The sequence below is a fragment of the Corvus kubaryi genome, unplaced genomic scaffold (genome assembly GCF_017639235.1).
Source record: "Corvus kubaryi isolate FWS band 111438036 unplaced genomic scaffold, C.kubaryi_AGA036_p1.0 71, whole genome shotgun sequence".
In the NCBI taxonomy this organism is placed as follows: Eukaryota; Metazoa; Chordata; class Aves; order Passeriformes; family Corvidae; genus Corvus; species Corvus kubaryi.
Genome location: NW_024582059.1, coordinates 1,240,162 through 1,251,270, shown reverse-complemented (window position 1 = coordinate 1,251,270; position 11,109 = coordinate 1,240,162). Strand labels below are relative to the sequence as shown.

Here is an 11,109-nt window from a genome sequence, read left to right as displayed (position 1 = left end):
TGTAACCTGCAGGCAGGTAAACTGCTAAGCAGAAAGATTATCTTAATACAATGAAACACCAGTTATGACTTGGGCCTCAAGGCATTTCCATATCATCAACATTATTGGTATTTAAAACTGTGACTGCCAGTGCCATGCCCGTCAAACATTTCAAATGCAGACTTCGAAGGGCACAGATCTGCTGGTTAAACTTCTTTCCAGTAATAATTTAGGAAGCCGGTCCAATACCAACTATTCTACTTCTGCTAAGCTGCTAGAATTTTAAACACAAGAGATTGAAACAGCACTTTCCCTGCTCTCACAAGAAATGTCTTGGGCTTACTTTAGTATTACAGGCAATTGGAAAATTCAGAAACATCAGTGATGTTGGTGTGATGGTAAAAGGTGAGAACTGCAAAATATGTACCTTTTCCACCAGGCACCAAACAGGCTTTGGTTTAGGGTTTGATCTGAAAGCACTGACAGTAAAATCTCCTCAGGTATTATTTGGCAGAAACTCAGAGGAAGAGAGTGCCATCTACTGTATGGACGGGCATGTGTGCATATAGGGAACCTGCAAGGAACAAGCCTCACTTAGAAAATACACATGGATTTACTGCCTACCAGTCCTACAACAACACCTACAAAGCGCATTATAAAGCTACCACACTGCATACTGACTCTGCCCAAAACAAGGAGGCAAATATATTTTCTAAAAGTAACAGCTAAAACCAAAAATTCCTCATCCAACCAGTCCTATCTCATTAAAAACGTTCCTAGGGACCCTACAGTTTTTCTGTTCCCAATCTATAAAACGAGTTTAATAAGTTACCTTTGATTTCCGGATAGTAGAGAAAAGGCTTTGGTTCGCTTGTTTCTAGATCAGATTTCCTACGCAGTTGTACAAATACAGATGCTGGCTTTGTGATATTGACATCTCGGTACTTGGGTGTTTTGAACACAATAGCAAACTGTGAAGGAAACAAAGATAAGCATATCTATCATGGAGCATGGCTTTTGACAACTTGGCTTTTACATTTGCGCTATTTTGTAGGTGTTTGTTTATGGCTTGGAAGGCAAAGTTCAGAGCAAAGGGCTGTTACAGCAATAAACTTCCATTTTAGTTTTCGGTTTCACTTCTGAGCTTGACTCCTAAAGCCTTTTGGGAAAGGGAGAACTACCATGCTAAATGCCACCACATCCCCTGTGGCAGTACTGCACCGTTTGTCTCCTCATCGTTTAGCATCTCTTCTGTGGCATTCTCAGTGTGTTCACAGGAGCTCTCAGAGTTGTTTATATATCCTATCCAAATTTACACCAGTGCATGTTAAAGCAATGGGGCTTTCTCCCAATTTCCTTGTACTGTATTCCTAGTTACCTAACAGATGTCTTTAAAGAACTGTTAAGTTTCTATTATTACTAGGAAGTAACCAACCAAAGAAGAGGTCAGTATGGGATACAGATGCTTTTATCTAATTTACTAACTATAATATAATGCTATCTTACAGAGATGGGATAATCATTAACAAAGGACCAATGCTCAGTTACTTACCTGTCTATGTACATCTGTAGGAGAAAAATCTCCAAAGCCTTCCCACATACCACCATTCTCATCCTCTTCATAGAAACGTATCTGAATATCATCTACAAAGAACAAAAGAAATACTCTGGGATGCTTGTGCATTTGTTTAACCTTTGGCTATGGTTATTTCAGATAAAAATCAACATGGTTACTTTTTGGCTGGATGACAATACTACACAATACATCAATTACCTTTTATCTGTTTTGTGAAAACAGCAGAAATAACCCATTTTTGACATCAGGTTTAGATCAGCCTAATCCTAATGATTTCACTGAAGTTGCTTTTACTGAGCTGTAAAAAGAGAACTAGGTTCACATCATCTTCCTATTCTAGGGTTATAAAACATTCCAGAGGAGCCTTATTTGGAACAAACATGTAAGGAGGGGAGAACTGGAAGCATGAAATGTAGAAACCACCCTCTTTCCTCCAACAGTTTCAGTTCAAAAAACTGTAGCAAAACCTGAAGTGCCACAGTTCAAGTTCCGCTTGCTGCTGGCAGAGTGCCACAGTGGAGCTGCAGCTCAGAGACGTCGCGGGTGTGAGTGAGCAGTATGTCAGCAGGGATCCTTCATCCTGCAAACAGCACAGGCCAGAAACATGGCACTTGGCTTCTGCTCCTCTAAACAAATTTTCTTTCATTCTCTTTGTATTTATTTGTTTATATTTTTAGGAAAAGCATCACACTAGTAAATTCCTTCCACAGCACTCCCAGTGAGAAAAAGCTAGAAAAAGCCTGTTCTCTCTTAGGGTGACTGAGGCAGGACAAGCTTCTGTAGCAGACAGACTGCTTCCCCTGGCCCACCACCTGCTAGTCTCAAGACTCTGAACCACCACTTCCAGTCCTGCTGTCCTGCACGCTCAAGTTCCTTCAGGCAGGAGGTTTCTGAAGGCAGTGAGGTCAGGGGAAACCCCAATCCGGCTGAGGGGAAACCCCACCTCAGGGCTTCCACTGAGTCAGACATTTATTTATTTATTTTGTGCGTCAGAGTTATGTTTTATCTCAGTCCTTCTGATGGCAGAGGGTAGATGCACTATTGAAAGAAAATAGTTCTCTCAAAGTCCCTAAAAGCCCCCAAAGCTTTCTCTCTTCCCTAAGTGGTAGAAGGGCATTTACAAGAAAGACATATGGAAAAGGACAGCCTGCATCAACAGAAAATGTTACTGTGGTTTTAACAACATGTGCAGGGACTGATTCCAAACAGATGAGAACAGGGCACCCACTCTACCATGTAATCTACACGAGGGTGTCTCAAGTACTACCTGTAGCTGAAAAATACAAAGGATCTTCCTCGCTCCCAAATTTTTTCTTTTTACTTAGCCCAAATATCACCAATCCACATTTAACTATTATCTTCCAATACAAAAACAAAGTATCCTAATCCACACTGCCGAATTCTGACACATTCAAAGCCACGAGCAGAGAAAATGAACCTGTGAGAAGTATCTGTTTGCACTGAGTAACCTCTACCATAACCATATAAAAATGAAGTTATTAGCAGCAGTGCTGAACACATTAAGCTCCCATCCATGGCTAACAGAGAACGCTCATACTTACTCTTTACAATCAGGAACTTAGTAATAAATCAGAAACTTCAGAATAATTCAGAGCAGGTGTTAGTTAATGGAGTCAAACCTCACCCAGTACCCACCACCCCTCAAAGTTCCAGAACATGGGCAAGGGCAGAAATTTGAGAAGAACAAAGATGATCACATGGTCAAGAGAAGCTGAATTTGCTTTGCAATAGACTATTTGGATTTATTATATCTCTGGACTGCTGGCTTGACTTCCAGAAAGGCTGAGTGCTTACAAATTCTACTGTACTATCAGAGTGAGAGAACACTAAAGACAGCACAGAAGGCTTCATGTGTACTCCAGATGAACACCCTGATGTGCCTTACAATACTCATGATTCTTACCTTTCTGAACCTTGTCACACAGCAGGTAAATCTCTTCCCCTCCTGTCACACACCCTGCTGTTCTGTCCATTCTTACAATTTTTAGGTTGGAGGCATTGGGAGCTTCTATTGAAAGGGAAGATTAAAAACAACGCTTACGTTCATAACAGATTTAGATCAAAAAAACACCCAACCAAGCACAACACACAGAAATGCAATAGAAAGACAAGGCTCCAATACAAAATACCTGAATTTGTTTGTGTTTTTTTAAACATGGATAAATCAAGGGCTTTTCATATGTAAGACAATCTTGTATCTTCTAAGTTTTGCCTGAACTATGAACTACCAAATAAGGTCCCCGGCCATTCCAGCACAATTACTGCACTAGCAAAATAACCCAGCAGTGACCTGCATCCAGGACCCCGCACTAGTACTCATTTCATGACAACAGGGCCATGCAAGAGAATGTAATTTTTTCTTCCCTGCTTTCTGACAGAGTGACACTCTTGAGAGCTGTTTCCTGTTTCTCACTATCTACAGTGCTTTGCTTTACACTGTGGCTTACTTGAAAGCATGCCAGTTTTTGGCCAGTACACTGGACTGTGATAAAAAAGCCCATGTCCACAGATCCTAGTAGAGGCATTAAGAGACAACTATTGGTCCTCAGTACAGAACTATCATCCGATAAGTGAAAGCAGCTGTGACAGGCAAGTTATGGTACCACAAGTTATGTCTGTTCTGCAAGGGAGACTTGAATGGTGCCAATGAAGTATTCAAAAAAACCCCCAAACAAAACCCAAGAAAAATCTTCTGAAATTAGCAGTCAAGAATTCACCTTGGGAGATCAGAAACTAGTAACTGCCACCTGTGTAGCAACTTACAACAGCAGAAACATGCATACAAAATGTCCCCTTTGTTTGTCTCCTTAGTTTAGGACAGAATTTTTGACATCGCTACATTTCCCAATTAACAGCAAGGAGCAGACTGTAGTAGAATAGTTTCATTTAATACCTTTTGATCTAGACTTTGTACTTAAAAAACAATGATATAGACACAACTGGTGCACAAAGGAAAAAAAAAGGTACTTTTTCTGAGTCATTACAGAATGACTATCAAGAACATGGGAATCCACAGCCTCAGCAAGGAAAACTCAGGCAGCAGAAAGGGTTCAAGTAAGATGAGTCAGTATAATTTAATAGCATGGGGGAAAACATGAAGTGAAAAAATTCTCATAGAAAAAAGACAGAGGGATGCTCTAAAAAATACTGGCAGATCTAAAGGAACTGGATTGAGAACTGTGGTTATCTTTTAAAATACGGACAAGCAGATGGTTTGCAAAACTGAAAGGTGTCAAATTCTCAACCAAGATAGAAGTAAAGTAATTTTTTTCCTCACATCTCGTGTGACAACACTTTGTCACAGAAAGCAACTGAAAACTCCGCAAAATTCAAGCCTTTCCTATGGATATAACAAGAATTTACAAAACCCTCATAATAAAAGTGGCAGGATTAAACATGCTAACAGCAAAACAAAATCTTCCTCTATGGCTTACATCACCATTAAAACCCAGAATGATACCGTATGTACTTGGGCAGACATGGGGCTAACTATGCATGGGCTCCTTACTTGTTATTCATCAAATACCAGGCAGGCAGGGCTACATGAGTCTATGTCCAGCAATATCTACCTGTCATTTCTGTGTGTACAAAAGCTTGCCCCTTATTAAAAAAGTAATTAAAGCCAAATATACTTACTGCTGTCATATATTGCATCCGATATAACGGGATCAAGTTTCCGTGTGAAGCTGCCATTGCTGTCAGGAAGAAAGGCTGTGAACATGAGCCGCACCACGCTGAGATCCATTTCCTTGGTCTGCTGGATGGCTGCCTGGCGGATGATTTCTCTCTCCCGTTCTGGAATTGACACACAGAGGAATTAACAAAAGGGGTAGGCACCCCTAACAAAACAGAGAGAACAAACAAACATCCAAAGGCATGGATAGTGAGGAAATGTCTTTTATGTTTAGCATTCATCAGGTTTTCCCTTTCTAAGCAGAGAGGAGCAGCTATTCAAATTATACTGCATTCATCCTGCAGTTTGTGCATCAGACCTTATTTAACTATAATTAAAAGACAGACAGAAAATTAGTATTTTCTGCTCTCACTTTATAAAGGTTGTGAAAAGGACAAAGGCCACCACTAAGGACACCAGAATTCCTGGTGTTAAGAGTGATAAAAAGAAAGCTGGCCCCTCTCTACAGTACCTGAAAGCAACACAGACCACAGGTTTTACAGGGATATGGGTGAAATGTAGCTGAATGGAACAGTGTTCTCAAAAGGAGGTCCCTAAGTTAATTAAGGATATCATGCCTTGCTGCAGTAATGCAAAATTACTCTATCTAAGAATTCATCAGACAGCGTAAGAGCCATGGAATACAGGTGCAGAGGTGGGTATAGGCAGCTGTGGAAGGAAGTTTCTCTATTCTCGTGTATGTGTTGACAGCAGACTCCTTCCTTCAGATTCCCTAAAACACGGCAACATTACACCACCTCTTAAAAGCACATAGATATTGGCTGTTGTCCCACACAACATCTTTTTCTGGCTAAGAATCTATGTTTTCAGAAGCTCAGCCTGTTTCTAGTAAAAGATCAATTAAAACCAGGCCATCATTTCTACATACCAGTTAGCTGCCTGTCTCCACATCCTTCTGCCTGCAGATAGCTGAGTTCCGGATGCACCAGGAGTCCTGGGTTGTATCCCTTCTTGCAAGCATCTATCATGCGTGTTTCCAGAGTCTCTAACACTTTCTTCTTCGTGACATGAAGTATTCCAAGATTTGCAAACCTGCCAAATTTTGATGGAGGGAATTATTTTCTTAATGCTTTAGGCCAGAGCTGCAGCAGGCAGGCAGCCTTTCTCTTACCAGAGGCAGCTACACAACCGAAGTGTACAGAAGGACTCTACAGACATACTTAGGCACTATTAGTGTTTGAGGGAAAATTTCCATCAAGAAAAATTCAGCCAAGATCACAAAATATGTAAAAAGTCCACCACTATATGCCAGCGATCGTATGGGTGCACTTTCCTATGGCATAAGCAGTAATCTGTCAGGCTTCAGACTTCCACTGTGAAAGCAACTTACAGAACACTGGAAAATCTGGTAGTCATACTTTGTTTGCTGCATCTTTGGCAATGACATTAATATGTCATTCTGTATGTCTGTTAAGCAGAGTATGCTCCATCTGTTCAAAACGGTTTGGAGAGCAAGCTAAGAGGCTGAAAACAGTGCAATATTTTCCAAAGGAAATGTTTTAAGCAAGGCTCTGGTCATTCTGCAAGACACTCTGGGTATCCATTTGAATGAAAAATTTCGTAATACAAGGTGTGCTTTTGTAAAAATCTCCTGGCACATTTAAAAATCAGTTAGATCTGGAAGTATGAAAACAAGACAATAACTCAATTTTCATGTAGGTCAAGTGAGGACAGGAAAGCTGTTTCTAAACATCTGATGAAAAACAAGACAGGTTAGAAAATGAGCCAAACTTTTCAAGATGAAAAGGAGCATTTGAAATAAAGCTATTTAAATTGTTGTGCGCGGTAAAGTCAGTGCACTGGGCTTGGACATCAAAAGTTACAGTTTAGAAGAATCTCTCTCTCCCAACCTTCTCAGCTTTTTAAACTTCATCATCTTCACCAACAAAGACATTCTTGAGATCACAGAACTAAAACTCACAGCCAGCATGAAACCTGATCTAAGCCTGAAAACATGGTTGGGAGCTTCAGCTCCATTTACCGATATAAACAATTATTCTTTCAAATTAAACAAGAACAGCCCAACTACAATTTCACTACAGTCTTGCTGCTTTAAACTTTAAAAGTTTGACTTCTGCAGTATTTTCATGTTTATACATGTCTTGCATTAATTTCAAATCTACTAATCCTATTTTCTTATAGCTTCTCATTACATTTCTGTTGACAGGTTTCAATAAAAGTAAAATATTGATCAAAATGGCAACAAAACAGTAACATTAATTTTAGTCCCTTCTCTGATCAAAACTACTTACATTTAAAGAATGGACTTAAAATACAAATTTGCACTGTACGCCAAGAGATAAAAACTCTACAAATTATAAGTAAAAATTAGTTACTTAAACTTACTGAGCTTGCTTAGGAGAAATTCTACAAAGGTGTACAAAAACCCCAATAAATTTTCTATTTACGATACAAACAGAACAGAGATCAGAGCGTGAAGACGAGCGCTCCCCAGAGCTGCCTCTTTGGAAGTATTTTTGTATTGCTGATGCTTTCCCCACAGCTCAGGTTTACAGAGGAATCCCCAGCCTTACCCTACAACCATGTCCTTAGGTCCTGCGTTAACCGTGCACACTCCGTCTTCGCAGAATTTACCCACCAAGCTGTGAGCGTGTAAGTGGACGTATTTCCCATTCGTTACTAACTGGACAATTACTTTTGCTGGTCCAACATAGTTGCAGATCTGTAAATAAATATTAAAAAATGTGGGATAGTTTGCCTACTATTTTTCTTAAATGGAACAAGCAATGATTTCAGTTGAGTATTTTCTGTCAGCTAACTGCAACCAAGTTTACATAGGAGAAATGTGTATGCATTTCTTCATGAAAAACAAATGGCAAACTAACTGTACCAGATCATCACTTTCTTTTGCAATTAAACTTGACATGCAAATGGCAGAAGTACTGACCAAAAAAGCTAAAGGAAAGCCTCGTCTGTTTCCAAAAACATGAATCTCAGATTTACATTCTGGCCATTTACTTCACATTGCTCTCCCTAAGTTTCAGTCAGTACACTGAATTCACAATAAACATTGTTACCCATGAAGAAGCACAGAGAAAATGTATGTATTGAACAAAAAACCCTGCATTGTTTTGCCCAATTCAAAAAGACTTTAAAAACTATTTTTAAACATGATGATTGTTTTAAAACATTTTGGCTTCATTACAATGACTCTTCAGGTAGAGATTTTACAGTGAATAAATTCTATATTAATAAGCATTTTGTTAGTTCAATATGCTTCATCAACACATACTATCCAGTCCAGTAAATATCTCCCTTAAGTGTACACAAGGATATACAATAAATTCCCACCTAGGATTTTGCTGGATGAGAACTACAATAAACTGTGTGCTTTCTTTCATATACTCAACTCTGAAAGCCTACAAAGCCTTTTTTCCCCCCTTGCCATAGTTTCTAATCACCATACATTTTTCACAGCTTTTAATAAAACCATCATGTCAAACAATGCATCAAAAACACATCTAAAAGTACTAATAACATACCATACTGGTAAGTTATTTGCTTTACATATGTTATCTAGAACGTTATTTTCTCTCCTCATTCCAAGGCAGTTATGGGTTATGCACTTTCAAATTATGCTGAACATAAAATTACCCCACTTTTTAAAAAGCAAACATTACCTTCCCTTCCAATTCACTTAATTAACCCTTTTATCAATGTTGGGCTTTTCCCCCTCCTCCTCTAATTTTTCTTCTAATTTGCCTTGGGCAAAGTTCTTTGTATTACAGCAGCTTATAGATCTAATCAACCAAGGTATTAAAGGATCACGATAAACATTAAAGTGATGAATCAGTGATGAACTGAATATTTAAGGTTATATTGTTGATAAAATGCTGATAGCGAGGGATTGCCTCCATTTCACCACATTACTGAGTCCTGCTAGCTTCCTTCACTCCAGTTAACCCCTCTCTTGAACCCATTCCATCACAGCTGAAACACTTTGCATATGTAAAATGCATGCCCTCCCTGCCTTCCTATTCACTGCTGAAAGCAAAAAAAATCCCAACTACAAAAAAGTTGTTCCAGGAGGAGCAGGTGTGCAAAAGCCCTCTCATTACCCACTCCTGCTGGTTAACTGTATAATAGTGCAGTAATGTGCATGTTACAAGTGGCAGTTTCTAAAATACAAGGCTCATGCTTCCCTCCTGTTTCCACATTGAAATCTCTTCTGGACTGAAATAATACAGAGATGCAGAATCATCACTGCTGAACTATTTCTGTCATTTACCAGCAGGGAGAAAATTCCTATGTACCTTTCACAAAGTCATCTGAAAATAAAAACGACGGCGTTTGGTGCTATAGTATGGCACCACCACTGCTACCATTAACTTTTCAAAAAGGTAGCTTAAAAAAAATTCTTTTCATTTTACTCCTCACTGAACAAGCTTTCCCTACTACAAAGCTCCCAGCGCATCTGCAGCACTATATTCACTATGAATAATATCAGTGTTCTGGTATCTCATCAGAAAAGTTCAAGACAATCCTTCATCAGCTGTAGAAACCACAGTGAAAATGGAGGCAGGAGTGCTGCACGTCAAGGACTTTCCAGCCTCTGAAAGCAGAACACAGAATTGCAGTGGTAACCAGATTGCAATCTCCCCCTGTTACTCAGCTCAGCATGATCTTTGCAGTCACTCTCTCTCAGTGGAAAAACAAAAGGGCTCTTAAAACGTAATACCTTATGTAGGTCATAAGGCAAAAAAGGACTACTTTTGTCATCCAGTCTGATGTCCTATGCTGCAAAGGGGACAGAATGTCTCTGAACCATCTTCCACCTTTACTTCTTACAGACTTTCCTTTGATTTTGAGTCATTCGGGGTAACTTGGTGCCCAGAAAAATAGTCTGAGTGGTTAAATATACTCATGTACCATAAATTAAGTCTGAAATAACTTTTCAGTATCCTTGAATCATGCCACAATTTCAGAATAATTTAAAATTTATTCTGGCACTAAGGTATCCAAATAACTATCAGCTTTGGCATAGGAACTTAAGAAACACTACCAAAAGCCTGAAAAGGTAGAAGATATGTTACAGTGCTGAATAGGGATTATGGTTTTGACACAAAAACATAGACTCAGCATGAGGGGGAGATAGCATGTGGGTGCGGTACAGCTCAAAATCAGAGTTGTGATCCAAAGAATAGCTACAGAACTTCAAATTAAAGGTGAGGGGAAAAAAGAAAATAAGGAGTTCCTGGGCAGAGTATAGCTGTAATACTTGATTACATCCTATACTGAAGCAGCATTCAATTGATCTGATAAAGTTAAAAGGCTGCAGGCTTACATTTATTTGCTGTTTCTGTTTGAGAGATCTGTCTGAAAGATTAAAAGACTCTGTGAACTCGAAATTGAGTCAATTTCAAAACAAGAGTAGAAGGTTTTTTCAGTTATTTCACGTTCTCCTGCAATCCAGACCCCTGCCAATTTTTATACGTTCTGAAACTTCACAAAAACTTTATAAGAACATTTTCATACTTCAAAGATGTTTTTTCCAGTTACTCTTACAAGCAAGAAATGAAACCAACTGGTCAACAACAGGAGCAAATGATGGAAAAGACCACGTCAAACCTACAACACCAGCAGTTACAAAAACACCTATGTCTCTTTCCAATCCCTGTTACAGCAACTACAGCCCCAGCCCCACCTAACCTTCAGAGTGGGACTACTGCTGTCCTCGATACACACATACAAGAAGCGTTCCACAGATGAGGCATCACTCACTCTTTATAAACAGCCTGTTTTTACACAGCAGTATCACACTTTTTTTCACTTGCTAATTAAAGACAAAATATTTCAGATGTGGTACAAACCGTGTAGG

The 11,109-nt window shown here is 39.2% G+C and overlaps 1 protein-coding gene across 3 annotated transcripts in view; it reads right to left on the bottom strand.

The window, feature by feature from the left end:
* NFKB1 (nuclear factor kappa B subunit 1) overlaps positions 1-11,109 on the bottom strand; it is a 57,597-nt gene that overhangs the window by 20,195 nt on the left and 26,293 nt on the right. For all 3 annotated transcript variants that reach the window (XM_042049661.1, XM_042049662.1, XM_042049660.1), the window contains exons 6-11: positions 7,805-7,953; positions 6,139-6,302; positions 5,213-5,371; positions 3,480-3,584; positions 1,532-1,623; positions 812-950 (exon numbers count right to left, since the gene is read on the bottom strand). In XM_042049661.1, the coding sequence (XP_041905595.1) occupies positions 812-950; positions 1,532-1,623; positions 3,480-3,584; positions 5,213-5,371; positions 6,139-6,302; positions 7,805-7,953 (808 nt within the window). The remainder of the gene's footprint in view (positions 1-811; positions 951-1,531; positions 1,624-3,479; positions 3,585-5,212; positions 5,372-6,138; positions 6,303-7,804; positions 7,954-11,109) is intronic.